General features: G+C 36.2%; 3 protein-coding genes across 4 annotated transcripts; 2 read left to right on the top strand and 1 right to left on the bottom strand.

The window, feature by feature from the left end:
* Positions 1-71: 71 nt before the first annotated feature.
* Positions 72-10,276, bottom strand: zcchc4 (zinc finger, CCHC domain containing 4). Of its 2 annotated transcripts, none has more exons than XM_079594451.1 (13): positions 9,947-10,276; positions 9,729-9,847; positions 9,285-9,367; positions 8,814-9,092; positions 8,121-8,201; positions 3,211-3,283; positions 2,986-3,133; positions 2,079-2,179; positions 1,866-1,987; positions 1,174-1,249; positions 1,051-1,102; positions 828-960; positions 72-320 (listed from the first exon to the last, which is right to left on the bottom strand). In XM_079594451.1, the coding sequence occupies exons 1-13, from the start codon at positions 10,038-10,040 to the stop codon at positions 224-226; spliced, it is 1,458 nt and encodes a 485-aa protein (XP_079450577.1). In that variant the 5' UTR covers positions 10,041-10,276; the 3' UTR covers positions 72-223. The 2 variants fall into 2 exon arrangements, with proteins under 2 accessions (XP_079450577.1, XP_079450578.1); XM_079594452.1 differs by having other exon boundaries at positions 9,729-9,872; positions 9,947-10,165.
* On the top strand, positions 3,508-8,156 carry LOC306989100 (E3 ubiquitin-protein ligase TRIM7; the record flags this gene model as incomplete). The annotated part of the gene is given in 10 exon segments (XM_079594454.1): positions 3,508-3,528; positions 3,530-3,603; positions 3,605-3,626; positions 3,629-3,633; positions 4,093-4,258; positions 5,147-5,236; positions 5,392-5,622; positions 5,723-5,742; positions 5,961-6,103; positions 6,839-8,156. Coding segments are annotated over 10 exon segments (1,371 nt in total). The 3' UTR covers positions 7,438-8,156.
* A 779-nt stretch (positions 10,277-11,055) lies between the features above and the next one.
* Positions 11,056-13,507, top strand: cdca9 (cell division cycle associated 9). Its single transcript, XM_079594455.1, has 10 exons — positions 11,056-11,252; positions 11,337-11,468; positions 11,563-11,603; positions 11,681-11,732; positions 11,806-11,876; positions 11,953-12,002; positions 12,731-12,817; positions 12,907-12,973; positions 13,048-13,134; positions 13,227-13,507. Exons 1-10 carry the CDS (start codon positions 11,135-11,137, stop codon positions 13,275-13,277), a joined length of 756 nt encoding a protein of 251 aa, XP_079450581.1. The 5' UTR covers positions 11,056-11,134; the 3' UTR covers positions 13,278-13,507.
* The last annotated feature ends 8,634 nt before the right edge of the window (positions 13,508-22,141 follow it).

The following is a 22,141-nucleotide window of genomic DNA, read 5'->3' as shown; positions in this document are numbered from 1 at the left end:
GAACTGGGAACAATTCTAGTGTAGGATAAGCTTGTGACAAGGACAAGATGCATAAATAAAACAGCAAAAAGACAACTGTGGCTGTACATACACAATAAACTTACTGAATACATGTAGGTTCAACACCAGCTCATAATTTCACACTTTATTTTGCAGTTTGCACTTGTGTTGCAATTCTCAGCACCCACAAAACCATCGTTCCCATAATACACTGCGTGTGAGATCATTTAACTGTTCTTTTCCTTTTGTTCTTTGCTGTGGATTTGCCAGTAATGTGTTTAGACAGGCCTTGAGCTCCACGGCCACCAGACACAGGCATTCTGTCGGCAGAACATGTGTAAGAGAATCATATAATTATTAAAAGACTTGAAGAACCAGTTTGGGTCCCACTTTATATTAAGTGGCTTTAAGTACTATGTACTTACATTGACAAATAAGTACAATGTAAAAACATGTGTACACAATAAGTCCATTGTATCAAATTATTAATTTCAATGTTAGTACATAGTAGTTAAAGCCACTTAATATAAAGTGGGACCCCAGTTTGTATTAGTGCTGAAATAATCATGTTACTCTTGTTACTACAGTATCATCAGTGCAGCACTGCGACTCATGATCTGAATATCTGGAGAACATTAATAATGTTTATAAGCCATTGTCAGTATTAGTACAGATACGTTTCTGACGTCACAAGCTACCCTGCAACCTTTTTTCACAGGATTTTTTTTTTTAAATATGTAATTTTAGTGATCAAAGATGAGTTTTAAAGGATACAATTATTGACTACAGGGGGACTTAATACTATAATAGTCTTGGTTTATACTCACCGTTTATTGTGTTTCTTAGGGCAGGCTCTAAGTTTGTGTTTTTGGCTGCCACAATTGAAACAGCCAGTTTGGCTCTGACCACAGGGGTGATCAGGGAGAGCACAGTGACCACATGAAGAACAATGGTGCCATGCTGGAGAGAGAAAGAAAGCAGAAAAAATGTGGTGAGAGCAAGATTTAAACATTAGGAGACATCAGTTCAAGTGAATTCAAATTTGCTTACAAGGCTTCACACACCGCCCACATTCATCACAGTGCCTCCATTCTCGGCCATCCTGAGAAATGAATAGGGAACTGTCAATAATCCACTCCTAATCCATATACTGAATTAAACATCAGCATTTACCTTTGATGGGCATGTGTCACACTTAGGGCAGTGTTTGTTTCCTGCTGACACAAACCTCTCGCAAACACTGCAAAATCTGGGAAGGATTGAAAAATATTAATGGAAAATTTTAAACCACCTGAATCAATACATTTAATACAGCAAGTTACATATTTGTTTTTAAATCAAATGAACGATTAAAGTGCATGTTTAACCCACATAATGCATTCAAAATCTGCATATGAGATCAGTTTGGACACTGGAACGTAAGCTTATAGAACAGTAATAACAATATTCTTTAATTAAAACAACATTGTACCTGACCATAAACTTCTCAAAAGTTTTGAATGTAACATTTACCCTGTTTCTATTCATTAAAATTGTACATGAAGTATGGAAAAACACTTTTTTCCCAATAGTCCTGAGAAAATGTATTTGAATATATCATTATATGAAATAGACAAGAACATGTAATTTTAGAATTACAATTCAACTTCAATATTACACTGGAGTGTTGTTAAATATTTATTGTACTATTTTTTCAATGCTGTAATTGTTTATCAATAGACGTGCATGTACAATTCATGCTTATCAACCAAATTCAATCACACAAGTGTGTACAGATGGGTGCATTTTTTTCAAAACTATGTATCTCTTTCGGGACAAAACAAACCCTGAATGCATTATGAAGAAGAGATGTGTTTTATGTGCACCTGTAACCTTCATCCTCTGGTAGAATTATATCTTTAGGGCTCAGATTGGTGAAAAGTCGAACCGGTGACTGCTTACGGCCCTTCTTTCCGTGTTTATACAGAGGGTGATTATCATAATCGACCTGAGATTGAAGAACAACACTTGACTACTACACCCTGTAAGTGAGACATTATATTAATTAACGTTTGTATAACATGATATTCCTATAATACCTGGTAATCCAGCATAGAGAAGGAGGGAAAACACTCAAGGATACGGGGCTCAAAGAAATATGGGAAGATCCAGATCATTGGCATCTCAGCTGCGTCGCTCACTAAAAATGATTAAAACAGGTAAGAATGATAACAGATTGTGTCTCTGAATCAACTTCTCTTGGACTTCATCCTCATGCCATTCCAAACCTGTATGAATTGTGCTGGTTGATTATATCTCCATGTACCGGTAACTACAATTTACATTTATGCATTTGACAGAAAAAAACAGATAGGAATGGAAATAGATTGTTTCTGAGACCAAGTATTTACTCACCCCTCATTCCAAAGCAAACATGTATGACTTGAGTTAAGTACTCCCATGGATCATAAAATTTGAAATTATGGTGAATTGTTTTGGTCGCTTCTTTTACATGTAATTAAAAAACTTGCATGTGAAAGTACCATAAAAGCAATTTTAAAGTGGTCCAGATCTTCTGAAGCCATATGATTGTGTGTGAGGAAAAAGACAGACCAGCATAATTCTACTTTTATCTTCCATTAAAAGGGATAGTTCACTCAAACAATTTATATTGGTAACCAGACAGTTGACGGCACCCATTGACTTCCATTGTAGGAAGAAAAAAAAAATACTATGGAAGTCAATGGGTGCCGTCAACTGTCTGGTTACCAACATTCTTTAAAATTGCGTAATTGATCTTTTGTGTTCAACAGAAAAGAAAGAAACTCATACAGGTTTGGAACAACTTGAGGGTGACTAAATGATGAAAAGATTGTCTTTTTGGAGAGTAAACTAACTGTTGTAAAAGTGAGTAAAGCATACATATAGTAATGCATTATATTTGAATGTAAAACATGCACAAGTTGTTGCAAAAGAAAAGTTAAATCAAAATTGAGTTGCTTATACCTTCATTATGCTTTTTCCAGGTCATCGACATCTGAGAGAAACTGTTGGCTAGTGGCTTCACTAGGCCTCCAAAAGGGGGGTCTGTTACCATGACTACCTTGGCTCCTCCCTCCTCACGCAGAAAGCCTTGAAAAGACGTGACCGCTTCCTGCACAGTAGCATATCATGTTTTTAGAATGTACAAGAGGGACCACATTTGACGTCAAAGGAGGTTTGCTTTTTTACCTCATCGTCAAAGAAGTAATGGTTGAACATATTATAGTGGCAGAACTCATCCTGATCAAAAAACTGGCAGTACCTAAGAGGTCGAAAAAAAGAAAAGAAGAGGTTGATAACTGCAAAATAAATACATGCAATGCACTAAATAAATACAAGTGTCAACATGCATTTCAAAACAGCTAAATAAAACCCACAATCTGCTGTTATTTCCAAACCCTGCAGGTCAACAAGTCTGGAACTGAGAAAACATAACCCTGTCAGTTATAAAACAAAGTGAAAGTGTGCACACACACACATACGCATATGCAGCAGGCTTTGGCATGTTAAAAGGGGCTGCACACTTTTTTCAACACATTCCACAGATGAACATAGAAGTGCTTGCAGGAGAACAACCAAGCACATTCACTAATTCTCTTATCAATTTCTAAGGTAAGTTGTTTTATTGCATTTTTTTATTGCGTATTATTATTTCAGTGACATGCAGCACTAAGAGCACAACTAATTTACATCTTCATAAAGATAACACTTTTTAAAGCACTGTAAGAACGTTTAACTTGATAGTGGGCCAAAGTTAATACATATAGCATGTGTGCAGGCTGCTGAAAAGTGAAGTATGCTTAGTATTTCTTTGCTTTGTATGCAAATATAAAAGCACTTTTGGAATCTGGTTATTTTCTAGTAAAGGCTAGTTGCTTTTTTTGTGCATTAACAAGAAGGAAGTAGCTGCATGTCTTCTGAGAAAATCAGCTTATGTATTGTATTTGCGTTTCATGCATTATATACTACAACCGTACATACTGGCAAAATTGTGACAATTAAAAACTAATGCGAATGTAATGTTTATGATGTTTCCAAAATGAGCTGAATATCAACTCCCATTATGCTCAGAGAACTTGGAGAGATGGCAGAGGAAGAATTCAGACCTCTATCAGAGGAAACCAGTTCCTTCTGTCTGGCTACCGAGGCTCGTTCCGGGACACAAGTCACCCAGCCCTTCCCACGCTCTCCAAAACTGATCAGGAGAACTGGAGCCGTCTCCCAAAAACCCTCAGAGGTAATGATAGATTTCCTAAACTGCCAAACTAAATTAATAAGCTGATTATGAAGTCGGGCAACCTACATGAGACAACCTACAAGGACAACATAAGAATGTAGTTATGCTAGAAATAAAGGAGCCTAGTTGAAGGTTGAAAATAAGGTCATGGGCTGCAAATGAAGAACCACTAACAAGACATACGTCACAGTTCAAAATTTGGGGTCGGTATTACAACTTAAAATAACGGTTTTCTATTTTGAATATATTTTAAAATGCCATTTATTCCTGTGATGGGATTTAGTCACATGATCTTTCATAAATAATTAGAATATGCTGATTTGGTGCTCAAGAAACATTTATAATTGTTATCAGTGTTGATAAAATGTACACTGCTTAATATTTTTGTGGAAACCGTGATGCATATCTTTTCAGGATTCTTTGATGAATAGACTTTAAAAGAACAGCATTTTTTTTTTTTTAGATAGAAATCTTTTGCAACATTATAAATGTTTTTACTGTCACGATTTAATGCTTACTTGCGGAATAAACATTAATTTCAGAATAAATAAAAAATCATACTTTTGAATGACAGTGTACAGTAATAAAAAATAAAATAAAAATATGTGGTCATACTGTACTTTGATTAGGGTCCATTTCTCACTATTAACAAACTATTAACTACGACTTTTACCTCAATAAACTCCTAATTACTGCTTATTAATAGTTAGTAAGGTAGTTTAGGTATCGTGTAATATTAGGGATGTAAAATATGATTATGATCATGCAGAATAAGGCAATAATATGTACTAATAAACAGCCAATATCATAGAAATATGCATGCTAATAAGCAACTCGTTAGACATGATTGGATCCTAAACTAAAGTGTTATCAAAAATGTGTAAACAGATACCCGTCTTGTTGGAGGACTTAAAGAAGGAGAAGAAAAGAACAGAGTCTCATCTGGAATCTATTAAAAAGAGGCAAGCCAACCTTAACGTAAGTGAAACTCTATTTTTAGAATTTGATTTGATCTTGAAAAAATAGACGACTGGTGCTTGAAGGAAATGGTTTGGTGACATGTGAATGTGATAAAGCCTCAGGCAGCTACTCTAAATGTTAAATAACGGATGAATCCTACATCTCTGCTGAAGACGAGTTCAGAGGCGATGAAGCAGCAGGTACAGGAGTGTTATGAAGAGCTGCATATGGCTCTGCAGAAGGATGAACTGGCTGTCCTGGACGTGATAGAGCAAGACCGCCGGGAGACCAGCAGTAAACTAAACCGAATTCTTCAAGACTGGAATCAACACCTTGGTCTCCTGCAGAAACACATCAGCGCTATGCAGTCAGCTCAACAGAGCCCTGCAGAGTCCATGAAGCAGGTAACAGTCGAAACACGCATTTCATGTTGTTAAATCATCTTGTTGAAAAAAAAAAAGCAGGGATCACTTATATTGTCTTCTGCATCTTCTCTTCTTTCAGTCGTTTCCAGAGGATTTTACGTAAGGCCATCTTTTTCCATTATATGAATGGCAGATTTTTGTGACTGGTCCTTAATAGAAATATATATTGACAACCTAATTGTATGTCAAAACAATATGCATGAAGCCAATATCCATGTTCTTTTCAATAGCAAACATGCTATACATTACAATATATGTAATGCAACATCTACTATGAATGCAATTAACTATATAATTCAAACGCATCTTCCGGCTAGATTGACTAGCTGTCATAAGAAAATGGACCCAGCTGAAGAGGAGATCAAAATGAATGAGGAGAGGATCCAGAAGCTCAAGAAAGTTCTTAGGAACATCTCAAAAGATCTGAAAGCCCAGCTACAACGAAAGAGCCTTCTGCTGGGTACAAAACACTCTCAGCCCATAAAACCCATCATTTTGTTCTACTAAAAAAGTTCATGCAAGATATATTTTGGATATACAGCCTACTGTATATATTTAAACTATATTATACATAATATATAAATATTATACATATAAATGAATCTGCATGAGTCTATACATATAAATATTTAATATTTTTATAAATACACTACCATTCAAGTTTGAGGTTGGTTTGAAGTTTAAAACAGTTTTATTTAGAATGGATGCATCATTTTTTATAAACAATTTAAGCTTTTATAATGTCATGCAATCTATTCTTAAACTATTCATCAAAGAATCCTGAAAAATAAATGTCATGACTTCCACAAAAATAGTATGCAGCACAATTAAGTTTTGCCATCACAGGAATACATTTTAAAATACATTAAAATAGAAAAGTTATTTTAAATTGTTATAATATTCTATTTAAATTATTTAAATTTTTATTTTAAATTTGATCAAATAAATGCAGCCTTGGTGAACGTAGAGGAAAAAATCGTATCGACTTCAAACTGCTGAACAGTAAAAAATTTAAATTATTTATAATTTACATGTTTGCGTAAACGTTTTAAAACTTAGACTTTTTATAAATACTATGTAATATATTATAGAGTATTATTGTAAGGATTAGCTAATATGTAACAAGAATACATAATTGAACCATGTTGTGGGTAAATCAGCTGTTTATGAATATTCTTGCATTTCATCTCGACAGATTCCTCTAAAGTGGCGATTGACAAACTGACCTGTCACAAACAGATCAAGGTGACCTCAGAAGGACGGGGCCTGTCCCTTTCCACAGAGGAAGGCTGCGTTCCCAATGACCCTCTAAGGTTTGATCAGTTATTTTGTGCCATGGGCTCTGTAGGTTTTAAATGTGGGCAGCACTACTGGGAGGTGGACGTGCACTGCTGCCCATCATGGGCTGTGGGAGTGGCTTACGGGTCCCTGCAGAGGAGAGGACGAGACAAAGCGGCCAAACTTGGACGGAACAGGTGCTCGTGGAGTCTTGAGTTTCAGGATGGGCATCTCATGGCCTGGCACAACGATCGACACGTGGCGCTACCCGTCACAGCAGCACGGGCAGCACCGAACAGGGTGGGGGTGTTTGTAAAATATCACAAGGGTCGTGTGGTGTTCTACGATGCTGAGACTATGAGAACGCTGCAGGAGTTTTCAGCAGTGCAAACAGCTTTGTTTGACAAAGCACATCATCAGTTTATTGAGCCTCTCTACCCAGCTTTCCGCTTCTTCTCACCCAGAGACAAACACAAAGACCATCATCATATGGAGATATGCGACCTCAGTCTTTAATATTGTTTGAATACACTAACGTTTGGGGTCGGTAAGATGTTTTTGAAAGTGGTTTCTTATACTCATGCTCTTAAAGCTGCATTTATTTGATCAATAAATACTGTACAAATAGTAATACTGTGTAATCTTTCTATTTCAATATATTATAAAATCAAATGTAATTTATTTCATTGATGGCAAAGCTGAATTTTCAGCAGCCATTACTCCAGTCTTCAGAAATCATTATATTATGCTGATTTGATGCTCAAGAAACATTAATAATAATCAATGTTGTAAAAAAATGTGATTCTTAATATTTTTGTGTAAAAAGTGATGCATTATTTCCAGGATCCTCGGATGAATAGAAAGTTAAAAAGAACAGCAACTTTTGTGCCATAAATGTCTACTGACACTTGTGATTAATTGTATGTCTGTGCTGTCTAAAAGTTTTAATTTCTTAAAAATAAAATCTTACAGACCCTACAATTTTGAATGGTAGTGTATATTATACTTCTTAGATACAAAACCACCTTTGTGAGCTTCAATTATTAATAGTGCAAGCATATGATATGGCATGAACCAAAAAAGCAAGGTCGTCTTAATAGAACAGTCTACTAATTTAAACCGTATGCTAAACATGGTAAAAATATAATTACAAATATTTAACCTTGTATTTGCAAAGAATTATGTTGTTTAATATTTACCTGTAATCAATATCCAGCAATAAACTCTTGACGGTTGGACTCTTGCCCTCCATATTTCGAAACTTTATCACCTCATGTAATCTGTGAATTTATAAGACAATTATTCATTCAATTGCAAAGCTAAAATGAGGAGATATGCTTTCGACTGTACATTGCATTTGAAATTTTGTTTTACTGATGGGAAAACATCTGGACACTATATACATTAAGTGCAAAGATCCCACTTTATATTAAGTGTCTTTAACTACTATGTACTAACATTCAAATCAAACATTTGATACACTGCAATTATTTTGTACTTGCACATTTTTACATTGTACTTATATTTAGAAAATACCTTTATGTAATTACATCTGGTAAATAATTTCTGTAATAACATCTAGAACTACAGTTGACCCTTCTCTTACACCTTAACCATACCACCAAACCTGTCCTTAACCTTACCCCTATCCCACCAATAAGTACATTGTACTCAACTTTTTTAATGTAAGTACATAGTAGTTAAAGACACGTAATATAAAGTGTGACCAGTGCAGATAGTAATACATGCTTAAGTGTTAGCAGAAGTGTCATGGTATTTCTGCAAATGGCCCTTGTCTAAGCTATTGTGGGTGACGTTTGTGCAAATAGCCTTTCCCAACAAGTTTGGCTATTTGCATTACCCAAGACTAGTTTTCCATTCACAGGACCTACCGTGGCGTCCCTACGCAGAGAATTTTCTGGAAGCCTAACCCCAAGAGCATATCCAGGAGGAAATGACAGCTCCGGTCTGCAAATAGATATTGTGCGTTACTCTTCTTGTTGTCCAGAGGACACAGAAGTAGACTTGGCCTTTTCAACCGCTGCACTGTGACGTCTTCAGAAAGTGATTTGTGTTTCCCGTGATTCGCCCATTCCCCAGGGAAGATCAACATCTGACAGTCCACACAGAACCTTCTCTGCTCCAGTGGCAGAGAAACAAACTCTCTAAATCTGTGAAAGAAACAAACACGTATGAAAGATTTTGGTCAGTACATTGAAGATGGATATAGGCATAGGCAGGTCTTTGTTGCAGCATACCAGTGTATAATCTTTAGAATAATTTCCTTTACCATAAACAGACAAAACATAAATCTCACTTGATGAGTGTAACATGGCGTAAATGTTAAAATAAGAGTTATTTACCTAGTGAAGTATTCCTGGTGAGAGAAAAGAGGCATCTTGGAGCGGTTCTGCTCCTCTCTGGCAAGCATTCTTGCCTCTGATATCTGAAGCATGAATGAAATTCATCAATTGAATGAAATACATCTCTAGTTTTTAAATATTCTTTTAATAAAGTTTTAATTTTAGTTTGTAAATGCAGATGTGTTTACCTTTTAAAGTCAATTGTATTTGATTTGATACATGGATTTCTAAGGCCTCTAAATTATCAGCATGATCAAAACCTTACTAAAAATAACTTGTACAATCTACATGGCATGCTGTCGCCTGATTTATATTTTATACTTTTGAGCCAGTAAAAGGCCTCTTAGTATAATTATAAAAAAATGTCAGAGGTCCACCTTCAGTGTCTTTTTGCTGTGGAATATTTAATGACTTTAATAAAGTAAACTTGTATAATAAACTAACCTTCTCGTCTGCCCACTGAAAAAAGTTGCAGTCTTTTCTATCTCGACAAGCAGAACACGCGTAAAATCTCCTTCCTTTTTCCTTTCCATGGCCAGTTTTCTCGAACAACAGCGCTGGTCCTGAGGAAATCACGAGTCAGTAGGCCTAATTATTGATTAATAATATTTTAGAATTAGACAACTGGCACGGCAGCAATATTATTATGATTTTTCTCGTACCATGTTGACACCGTGGTATTGTTTTGTCGCTTTCGTTTTGAATAATCACTTCTATTCCGCCGCTATCCACGACATCATCCAGTATTTTACCCATGGTTGTCAGAAACTTTCCGTATGAGAATCAAAACAACACACATGCGTGACAGAAGGCTGCCATAGTAGACAACCCAATCTGTCGCACACATATGACGTCGCGAATCGTCAACTAACTAATGCTGCGTTCCAGACAGCTCGGAATGTGGATTTTTACCACCTCTTTTTTGGAAATAACGTCGGACATTCGACCAGTGAACCTGTGATTATATGTTGTTTTTATTTTGATTTTGCCATATTTGACACAAAAACACGATATGTTCTCGTTCGTTGTGGCGTGGCGACATCATGTGGCCAAGATGTGAACATATTTTGGGATAATCCCGTTTATATACTGTCTATGGATAATCCACATCCAACCTTGTGAAGAAAAAAAAAATTCATAAAAATAAGAAAAAACATCATAAATGCTCCTTCACTGATTGCATAAAAACGGGTTGAAACATATTTTTTATAGAGTTTATTTTGTAAAACGTGGCACGATATTAATGAGAAACATTTCACTTTATATGAATTACTAAATTACATATCTGGTCAACACCTATGGGTCAACCTGAATATATAGCCTATATATTTTTAACTGATTTATTTTTAATCTAAATGTATTTATTTTTTTCTTTATTTGAAAAAAAAAATCCGAAATGGTGACTTTCAGTAATAATTATGACTTTAAAAGTCTTTCATGTCATAATTATTACATTATATGTCATATTTCAGATGTTTTTTCATCTAATAAATATTCCCAAACTTGTCTGCCAGTCAAATATTTACTTTAAGAAACTTTAAGAGATTATAATTTAATAGTTCACTATTTTAACACATTTTGCATGTTCGTATCTATCAGATGTAGGTTATGGCCTATAGAAAAAAAAGTATTTGTTTGTTTGTTTGTTTGTGGAAAATCGCGAACAGAAGTTCGGAAAAAATCTGATCTTGGCACATCCAGTCCAATAGGTGGCGGAAGAGTACCATATACATTTGTTTGCCAATCGTTATTAAAAAAGAAGAAGGTAATTGCATACTGAGCACCTGCGCCCAGGTTTGTATTGTGCATAAAAGGATCTGAAGATCTGTTCTTGTATCGTTTTTATTAGCATGGCTCCACGAAGAACCAGAAAAGTCAGTCAGGATTCTGATGGTCATCCTGATTATGACCAGAAGACAAGACTAACCAAGAGAAAGGAGCTGTTCATACAACAGTTTGAGAAGGAAGGTCAGTCATATTATATTAAAGCCAATACATAATTTTTCCTGCAAAGGCAGTTATGAACCAGTTATTTTGCTTGCCCCGATACAGCTCAGGACAGGATTAATGAAATGGAGGCCAATCTAAACAAATTACTGGCAACTGTGGACCGAGTTTTTAAAATCGAGCTGATGAAAATGCCTCTCTCGCTCCACACCACGCTGATAAAAGACCTAATGAATGGTACGAAAGTTACACAGCATGTTTGTCCTGTCTGGATATTATTATTAATATTATTTGTAATTTATACAAAAATATATATATTTATTTTTTTAAGATGATGACACGTCTGTGGGCGAGGTCACAATGGCACTAAAGGTAAAATGATTTTGCTGCCCTCTGCTGTTTGCTTTAAGTTGTTGTTGTATCCTTTCTTTTTTCTTTTTTTTTTTTAGAGTGCGTCTCCAGAAATTCGGAAACCCCTATCTCGAAAGCCAAGCAAAAAAGGTTCAGTGAGACTTCTAATCACGTTTTAAAATTCAGCTTTTATTGAATTTAGGTTAACATGCATTCCTTTTAGGTTTAAATGCCACAGCAGGGCATCAAATGTCATCAGGTCAAAGCAAGACCACTCTAGTGGATGGTATAAAGGTACTGACCTTCCATTTGTGTGTTTCTCTTTGAGGGTGCCTAATTGAAAATTTATGTATAAGCTTTCTCATAACAGAAACCTGTTAAGAAGACCCTGCACAACAGTAACAGCACTGGAAGTCTGAGGTAAAGCTTTAATTTCATTGAAAGCCTCTGGTAGTCTTCGGTCATTTTTGACGATTCGTTTTGAGTGTTATTGCAATGGTACTAGAACTTTTGCACCTGCTGAAAACAAGTTGTGGACATGATTGGAAACCACGTCTTGAATGGTTTTGAATGGCATATGTTTATACAATGCCAAATACAGATTCGTTTTTCAGGGTACAATCTACAAATCAGCCATGATAAATTAGTCTTATCACGTGTAAATGTATATCCAAATGCAAAGCCTATTAAATTAGTAGTAATGTCTGGGAATACTTAAGCAACTAGGGAATGCACTGCCCATTTTATATATATATATATATATATATATATATATATATATATATATATATATATATATATATATATATATATGGCTGAACTGGCATCTTGTAGTTACATCATGATATTGCTTATTGTTTTCTTGTCCTATCAGATAGCGCCAGATAGTATTTCTACTTTTTTAGAAATAAATGGTACATACTTTAGAGGTGAATATTGTGTATTACCATGAAATATTGAAACTAAATGGTAAATTTCATTTAAAAAAATAGCTAAGCTTATTGTCTTTGTTCTTGACTGCTGAGGATCACAATTGTGATCTCTAAGTGAGGAATACCAGAGGGTTAAATAATTGCTTTTGTCCACAATGGAATTTTCAAATATAGTGGATGGCTCAAATTTGGATTTCTCTCTGCTCCCACTGACAGGTCTCTCTCAACTACCAGTGCAAAAAGAACCCAAGGACGTGTTGTCAAACTCAGTGACCAAGCGTTTGGTTCAGGGGGTAAATTTAGGTAAAGTTTCCTTTCTTGCATGGTTGTACTAGTGTTTCTTTTCAGATGTGCATTTTCACAAAAAATGCTGCTTTTCTTTTGACGAACAGACAAGCAAGTCGCTCTGTTGGTGATGAAATGATGGCTTCAGCCACAATAGTAACTTCCCATGGAGAAGTGAGTATATGTATGAACCGTTGCAAAGTTTTTGCTCATTATAGCATTCAACAATGTTCCTTTTCTGCATTAAGACGCTGCTACTTTCTGAGGACAATAAAGATGACATCAGTGTTGAGATGCTCGATGATGTGGCTGTAGATCAGATGCTAAAAATCAAGGTAAACCATTTAAAAACTGCATGGCTTTAAGTGGTTGCTTAAAGAAACACTGGAAATTTAGCCTAACCAGAAGTTTAACCTCTTTATTGCAGGACCTAATGGACTATCTTTGCAAAAAAGTGGGGCTCAATAACACATGCTGATGCGTTTAGTCCGATCAGTTGGAGCCAGTGTTTTAATAATGTTTAAATGTAAATCAATAAATAAACTATTGTAAAGTGATTTTGCTTATGATTTAGTCTCGTATGCAGTGTGATTAGTATGTAAAGTATGCCATAAATGGTTAACACTAGATTTTGCTTATGCATATTGTCCTGTTGTACATGCAGTTTCTCAGTACTGGGGTGATTTTATAGTAAACTTAAATTAATTTAAAGTTACCTGAGTTATATACACACTAATTGCCATCACTAATTTTCTTTTAACTCTTATGTACTAAAATAACAACTGAAATTACAATTTCTATAGAAATAAAATGAGAGAACCTAATTCAATAAATTAACCTTTTAATAGTATCTCAATGATAAAATAACACTGCTCAGTATACAACCATTTAAATGTATTTATTCTATGCATTTAATTATAACTTGATCAATTTACATATTTTTCATATATAAATATCTGGAGCTTATTAACGTAGCTTTGAATGCATCGCTGTTATATGTGCACAACTCACCCTACACACTGTTTGCCTTATGACAAATGGTGGCTATTACTTTATCCCTCGGTAAGCCTAGTCTCAGGCTAAAATGCATGTTTAAGCTGTTTTAACTGATAACAACTTGCGCTGACATCTTAAATGTCAGTGCCATTATTCTAAATCAAGATGCCCACCAGCATTTTTTTTTCTTTTTTCTAAGGCATATTATTTATACAAGCTAGTAATGTCCTAGCACCTGAGACCCCCCTCTCTTTCAGCACATGACCATCTTGGGGCCAATACAGAGGGAAATCCTCTCTGGTGGCGAGATATGATTTAAAATGATGCCATAAATGGTATTTTGCTGTAGTTGATCTCGTTGAGTTTCTTCTGATAATCTGAATCCGCGTACATAAACTCCATTTCCCATACGCCCTCCGTCTTACACGTATCTGCACAGTGCGTCTCGTGCGGGAATGGTGCTGAGGCAAATAGCCTACGCACGAGCGCATCACAGCCATACGGCAACACCCTGCTCGTGCATGCGCCCGCAACGCTGCGCACTACGTTCATTACCGATTCGACAGAATATATAGCAACGACTTTTCTCCAGTCGCAGGTGCTAGTCGCTTATTTCGTATCTTTTTATTACTTTCCACGTTGGCTCGAGCACTTGTGCACCGAGCGATAGGAAAAATGTACGGAGCGCGCTGACTGCTCAGCCTTAATGAGGATCTAGAGCTATAGCCTACATGACATTGGACTCTGAAAAGGTCTGCGGATAACAATGAGCACCGGTGAGTGTGTTGGTAGTGCATCACGTATACTAATCTCATTACTTAAAAGCCCGGAGATTTGCCTGTGTCTGTACGCGGTGTAGTCTGGTGGTTCCACCCACCCATCCACCAGCGCTCATTATGTTGCAGTGCAGCTCTGTTGTACGAAATGCGTAATGTGCTGCTGTCCAAGGTGTATTTACTTAGGTTGTCTCTTTGCGTTTAACTGTGGTTCCAGATGTTTAATAAGGCCAAAGCACTGTCTTTGTGTTCTGCAGCCAGGACAATGAACCCCTTAAGTTTGTAAGAACTATAATACAATTATTACTAAGGGATTTGTTGCATTTTTGCTTTATTTATTTAGAGAAATCTGAAATGTACTATTTTTAAGTCTAAAACATATAATATTTTAGTAACCAATCAATTGGATTTTGTCCATAGATTTTTAACTGCATTTTTAGGTCATTTTGGAAGCTCCTTAGAAAGTTTATTAACTTTACATAGCACAATACTTTACTGTGTAACTCTATTACATTACTTTCAATTTGAAAGTAATGTAGTAATAGAGTAGGCTAGCTGTCATTTACTATGTGGTAGTTTAAGTTAACCGTGAGTGTTGAGCAGAACATCTGGTAATTGGGATAATCCGCAAGATCTCGGGTATTCACTGATTTTGCTGTCGAGGTGGTCAATACATCTGACTTTAATCAATACGATATTTATACTGTAGTAGCAAGTGCAATTTTTATGTGGAGAATGATGTTTTGCAACCTCATACCCTGTTCTTACCTGTGCATGAAGTGTTGCTTAATTAAATGAAATTTTGTTCACAAAAGCTCTTTCTCTTTAGAAATGTTCTTCTGGAAAAGTATGGTACATTTGAAACACATTGTGCATAATTTGGTTAATTATACATTCTGTATAGCCTTGTTTTCAGGTCTGCATGATGTGCCTGAAATTCAACTCATGTGAAACTGATGTAATAGCAGAGCTCTAAATCATAATGGGAGTGACTTTGGCGTGAAGCTATACATCAAAGCAGTAGTTCTCAACTGGGTTTGAATCAGAACAGAAATTATTTTCATATGGGACACATAAAAGTGCTGTTACAACACTTGTGCCAGATTTTTTTTTAATTTTTTTTACAAAAGTGAACATGTAAAACATTGAAATTAAGCAGAAATTCACAGCACAAAAGACTGGTTGGTACATCAAACGGATGCATCCGAGGTGAATACAGGTTATAAAGTGTTTTAGGTTTCTTCTCATTATGCAAGTGCATGTTATCAATTTGAGAAAACAAATGTACAAATGACTGTACAATATACCAAATATGAAGTGAAAATGTTGTATGAACCGTTGGTCTGAAAAATCTTATGGCAGGAGATTTGGAAATGTAAGTCAAATACATTTTGAAACGGAAAATGTGTAGGAACCCTGCCAAGTTAACTATTTGGCTAATATCTTATTTTCTAGTTTGGGTTAGTATTTTGGCACAAATTCATCTGTTACTTGGTAGATACTGAGTTTGAGCTTTTCTCCTGCTTTTAAAAAGCTGATAAACATTTATTTTGCTGTTCTAACCATACATGATTGTATGGCTAGTTTCACCTCTGTAAGGGTATGCAGGTTAAGATGTTAGTTAAGTCCTGTCCTTTTTGAAGGTATTTGGTTGCAATTAGATAGATTGTGGATGTTGGCTCTTTGAGGAGCTGAGCAGACTGGATGTAGGATTTTTACAGCTGTTGGAAGCAAACAGAGAAATAGCTGATGACATCACTGCTGTACAGTAAGTCCCTGAGAAAGAGACACTAGTAATTAGCCCTGAAATGTAGAGTGGGCCTGTGACATTTTCCTTGTCCTGGTTTTATTGGGACTGACTGTGAGAGGAATGGCCTCCAGCTTATTCATCAAACACTAGCTGCGGTAGGGTCTAAATAAGAAGGCTCATTTTTCACGTGAAGCGGAAGCTGTTTTCAGCTATTTAAGGTGCCGCTCTGACCTGCAGAAATCAGAAAGGAGACACAAATTGGATATCACATGCATTAAAAAGTGTTTGAAATATACACCCTTGCCTTCTGCATGAACCCTGCTGGTTTGTTAATTGACTCTTGGCATGCTGGGAGAATGCCGTTTCATCATCAGCAGGTGAAGGGGCATTTCAAGAACAGGATCTGTTGTATTTAATACAGCATAACTCTTTCCACCATCATATTGTCTGCCATATTTGTCATTTGATGTGCAGTACTGTTTTTAGACCGTATTATACCACAAAGTACTTATTATAACTAAATTAAAATAATACATACCAGTAAGTGAATGTGCAATGTATTTATATGGGAATTATTGAGCTGTTTTTTTTTGTTTTGTCTTCTACAACATGAAGCATTCGATATGTGCTAATGACTTGATATTTGCTTTGAGCTTACTTTTTACACAAAGGTAAGAGCTGTATTAATAAGACCAGTTATTTGTGCCTTCATGCAAAATAGGCTTCTGTTTATCCATCATACCCTAAAGGCAAGCTTTCCAGAGATGACCTGCCACCATACTGGTGACTGTGTGTGTGCATATTCTGCTTAATTTTTTTCAAACGCTCCAAATAACAGATAGGGTTGCTTTGTTGTCACATGTTTTTATGATTGTACCATAGCCACTGCACATGCACAACAGTAATCAAACTCATATGAAGACTTTTGCTTTGAACATTTTCATTATTTTATAGGAATGAAGCTCTGCTGAATAAAACACTGCTGAGTCAGTGTTCATGAACAGTTTGCATGACACCCCAGATGGAGCTTCATCTGGTTTCATCAAAATTTGTTGCCGGCTTGTTCATGAGATACTGAAACAATGTCAAACCACAGGCAATATGCATGTATATACTTTTTCCTTCATTTTGCACACTTTGAATATCTCTAAATATATCTTCGTCTGATCAGGCATGCCTCTCATCCCAAAAGTCAAGCCTGAAATATCAGATCTTAAAAATAATGGTTGTTTGCAGCTCCTTTGGTTCAGCAATAAAGCCATCTTGTTATTCAGAACCGGTTTGTGCTGTAGCCTACAGGGGTTTTGAATTGGCCTTCTGGTTCTTTTTTTGCAGATTTTAAAACAATGTTCCAGTTTATATGTATGTGTGTCAGGGTCAGGGTTTAACTTTTCCAATCACTTTAATCACGACAGTTGTATTTTTGCCCTATTATCTTTATTTTTGTTCATTTTGGTGGCATTTTATTTTTCCCCAAGCCTCTGTTCATTTCTGATCCTGGTGTGTGTATATTGTTGTGATGTATATTTGACTCTGAAGGGAATGTAACAGCAGACTGTGATGATTGTCTAACTATCAGTCCTCTCATCCTGCCATGGAAACCAAAAGTGCTGAGGTTATGGAGGACACATCCAGAATGTAGCATCCCTGTGCTAAACTGGATTTACCAGGTCTGGATTTACTGCCAGTCATTGTTCTCGGCTCAGAAGCTGTAAATCAGCAAAAAGAACTGAAAGGACTGTTTTTTTCTCGGATTTGTAATCTGTTTTAGTTAAATGTTATGTTTTTGGTTAATCCTAGAAAAACTGCAGTGATACATTTTTGTAATAATACAATAGTTTATTTAAAACGTTATAAATTTTTGATAAAATGTGACCCTGGACCACAAAATGGGTCAATTTTTTGAAATTGAGATTTATACATCATATGAAAGTTGAATAAGCTTTCCATTGGTGTATGGTTTGTTATGATAGGATAATATTTGGTTCGAGATACAACTATTTGAAAATCTGGTGCAAAAAAATCGAAATATTGAGAAAATCGCATTTAAAGTTGTCCATTTATGTTTGTGATTGTGCTGCATTCACTCACAAAAATATAATTTTTATATATATATATTGTAGGAAATTTACTAAATATCTTCATGGAAAGTGATCTTTACTTAATATCCTAATGATTTTTGGCATAAAAGAAAAATCTATAAATTTGACCAATACTATTGTTGGCTATTGCCACAAATATACCCGTGCGACTTGTGACTGGTTTTGTGATCCAGGGTCACAAACAACGATTGTTTTCAGACAGGTTGTTTTTACTCCCCTGTCTGCCAAACAGATAGTCCAGCTCATAGTCTGCTTTGCTACAAATGCTGCAGTTTGAGCTCAAATTGGCTGTAGGGCTACTACGATGTGTATTTAATATTTCTGTTATTACAAATCTCAAAGTGTTTGGCATGGTAATGGATATGACAATGTTGATAAATCTGAATAGATCTGCTACGCTGCTGCAGAGCAAGTATGGGATTTGCTCACAGCAGCGTCTCGTGGATGTATTGGCAGTAGCAAGTAAGACATGCTGCTGCTGCATGTACATGATTTATCCGTACCAGGTGGAGCTGGGGAAGGTGGAGGGTTTCAAAGCGCACTGCACTGCAAAGGCAAATGCTCACCAAGTATTTGAAGGTTGAGCACGTCAAGTCATCTTCATTTATATAGTGCTTTTAACAATGTAGATTGTTTCAAAGCAGCTTTATAGAGATAAACGTTTAATTTAAGGTAAACGAGATTGTTTTGGCTTTATAGCGGTTCTTGAATAATGTTATTTTCCAGCTAAAGTTAGTTTTGATTGATTCACTTCCGTTGAAATTATAATTTGTTATTAAAGCTGCCGTCAGCAAGTCTGGCAGATTGAGTGGACTTAGAGAAAATTTTGAATGTTTACAACTCTCATGCCCCTCCCCCACTACCAACGAGCTCCCGCCCATCGTCAGTGCGTGTACCTGATTTTCTGTGAACACGTCCGTCTCTTCAGCATCGATCAACACCATAGACTCGGAGGTAGGCTGCCCTGGCTAATCTATCCATAGATAGCAATAACCGAGGAATTGGAAGCTTGTTATTAGATTTTCTCTCTGCCATCACGCTTCGTACAATCTTCAGGCGAACTTCAGGCGTGTCGTGTGCATGTGATATTGTAACGTCCGCGTGAGGGAGGGGGATCTGTGAATTGTGCACGACCTGTGATTGACAGTCAGATCACACACCCCCCTGCGCTGATTAGACCCGATGATCCGGGAGCGGTGGATTTTTGCAAAACAAAATAACACGCTCCAGGTGGAGTTAGAAGCTCGGGTTTTTTTCTAAAACCACCTTATTTTTGTTGTTCTGTCGGATTATAGTGTCAATTTCACTGAATTTGATAAAAAAAAATGTTGCCGACGGCAGCTTTAAAGTAGGGGCTGCTAAGACGACACCGTTCTCTCTTAAAACGTGAACCTGTGAGAAACGCTGATGGCGCTCACGTGCGCATTAAGTATTGATTATATAGGTATGTGTGTTTGAATAATGTGTGCAGGTTTGTAATTCCCTACAAACCATGCCTAAACAAACTACTTGTCTTGCCTATAAATTGATACATTATTTTATTTTATCACTTCGGGGTAGGTACGTGGACCGAAATTTCCCACAACGTTTTATCTGTAGCGTGGTAAAGGGATCCTCCATAGGGAGAGGCTATAGTTGGCACTTCAGCACTGCATTGTCATCGGGTCCAGGCGAAGGTCCTTCGTCAGATCTGGACACGGCCTGGATCCGGCAGGCTGCGGGAAAACCTTGGGATAAACAAAGACACTAAAATTAGCGTAGATGCCATTCTTCTTATGCTGTAACGAGTACATCAGGATTTAAGGGAAGTGTTCCCAGTTCCAGCTGATCCAATCTATGCAACCTAACATTTTATAGAAGTCTATAATGTATTATGTGAATGCTAGGTCAAAGAGATGTGTATTTAATCTAGCTTTGAACTGACAGAGTGTGTCTGCTTCCCGGACAATGGTAGGAAGACCAGAAGTTCCAAAGTTTTAGCAGTAGCTCATTGGCTACTGATACAACAGGAACCAATCAGCTGCACCCTATAAATAATGATGTTATTGCAAGCATGTTGAGGGCATATTAGCCTGCGCCATCTGTTTTATGACATAACTTTGTATACATGCTCTCCAATGTTTCGCTTTATATTCAGATTTGATTCAATCGAGGTTTCCCTCAATCACAAATTCCCCAGTGAACTGAAGCACATGCGCATATATGTACATGTGTCTTTTCAGTGTAATCAATTAGAGAGAAAAAAACATTGCTGTAGAATTTGCTTTGAAACAGTTTTCACTCTGTAATTATTTGTGAAATTTACCAGAGATTTCTAAGAAACGGCAAAAAAACATTTTAAATAAACAAGAAATTCCAAAGTAAATACTCAAATTTTATTGTAAAAGGTACTGCAATAATCTTAGTTTTATTCACAACTGACCATTTTTTGTACAGTTTTACAGAATGGCTTAGTTACAGTTGTCTTCATAGATTTCCATAACCTAATGTATAACTCACCCATAGCTGCATGTGTTGCTGAGATTTGACACCTGAGCACCGCTGCTGTGCTTTAGAGGAGTCTCGGGTTACGTGGAGACAGTAAAGGACTGCAGTAAATTATTCATAACTTGATTCTTAAGGGTGTCTGAGTTGGAGCAGAGTACATCCCCACCACTGTTTCTCTTTCTCTCTCTCTGTTATCTCTCTCCTTCTGTGGCCCCTGTTACTCTCCATTAGCTCAGGCAAAACGGATAGGCTATAGAATGAAGTTGAAGTAAAAGTGCTGAAGGACTTTTAAATTGAGATCAAAGTGTAGAGAGAGAATTGTATCTTCTTTCTTTTTTTTTACACACTGTGTGTGTGTTATTTTCTTGTACCCTGATGAAGTGCAGGCTGTACTTTGTCAGCTCTCTGTACAATGTCACCTACAGACAATGAATATGTTTACGTGCACCAGTAATGTGATTATTTCCAATAATCAGAGTACGAACTTAATCACAGTAAGATGTTTACATGACACGAGCAAACCTCTTCACTCTCCTTTACATGCAATTTTCATTCATTCATTTCATTCATTGTTCCAATGCACAGCATAAATGATGAACTCTCATTCATGGTTGTCACTGGCCACTGTATTAATCTACATCAAATGCAAAACACATGGATGTATTGGATTTTTTCTAAAAATGCATTTTTGTTTTCGACCATCACTATATTGCATTATATTCATGTTGTGCAACGTTGTCAACATGAACTTCCTTCGGCACCCCAAAAAAGGGTTACCACTATGTGTGAGTGGAAAAGATGTGATTAAACATACCTGTTTAATGCAATTAAAATCGGCGTACGCCACACATTTTGGTCAATTGCATCAAATTGTTTGAAGTAGTGTGTAAAGTTTAATTGTAAACATCAATGTAAGTTTTATCTAAAAAAACAGTTATAAATGTATTTTTGGGGTTGAGGCAAAACATATTTTCTACAAATATCATGTAGAAATCATAATATATATGATCGACCAAATATGTTAGATAATGGAAAAAAAAGCATGTTTACAGTACATACTATATTTTTATGGACCAGACGATTAGGCTATAACCCCAAAGCTGATGTTATGTTAAAAATGGTATATATAATCATAATTTAATTCCTGTATTAACATTTAATAATTGTTTTGATTTTATTTTAAATATTTTAATTCCTCTATAAATTGCTCTATAGAGGAATTGCTTTTTGT

This window comes from Phoxinus phoxinus (genome assembly GCF_949152265.1).
Source record: "Phoxinus phoxinus genome assembly, chromosome: 21".
In the NCBI taxonomy this organism is placed as follows: domain Eukaryota; kingdom Metazoa; phylum Chordata; class Actinopteri; order Cypriniformes; family Leuciscidae; genus Phoxinus; species Phoxinus phoxinus.
Note: the sequence above shows the minus strand (reverse complement) of the source record. Positions and strands in the feature narration are given on the sequence as shown.

What these genes read in the sequence shown, in the direction of transcription:
- zcchc4 (XM_079594451.1), bottom strand. Translation starts at nt 10,040, where the DNA reads ATGGGTAAAATACTGGATGATGTCGTGGATAGCGGCGGAATAGAAGTG. An exon ending in TTCAGTGGGCAGACGAGAAG is followed by an intron (nt 9,368 to 9,728) that starts GTTAGTTTATTA and finishes TTCATGCTTCAG; the next exon opens with ATATCAGAGGCAAGAATGCT. An exon ending in CCTAAGAAACACAATAAACG is followed by an intron (nt 321 to 827) that starts GTGAGTATAAAC and finishes TTCTGCCGACAG; the next exon opens with AATGCCTGTGTCTGGTGGCC.
- cdca9 (XM_079594455.1), top strand. Translation starts at nt 11,135, where the DNA reads ATGGCTCCACGAAGAACCAGAAAAGTCAGTCAGGATTCTGATGGTCAT. An exon ending in GATAAAAGACCTAATGAATG is followed by an intron (nt 11,469 to 11,562) that starts GTACGAAAGTTA and finishes TATTTTTTTAAG; the next exon opens with ATGATGACACGTCTGTGGGC. An exon ending in TCGAAAGCCAAGCAAAAAAG is followed by an intron (nt 11,733 to 11,805) that starts GTTCAGTGAGAC and finishes CATTCCTTTTAG; the next exon opens with GTTTAAATGCCACAGCAGGG.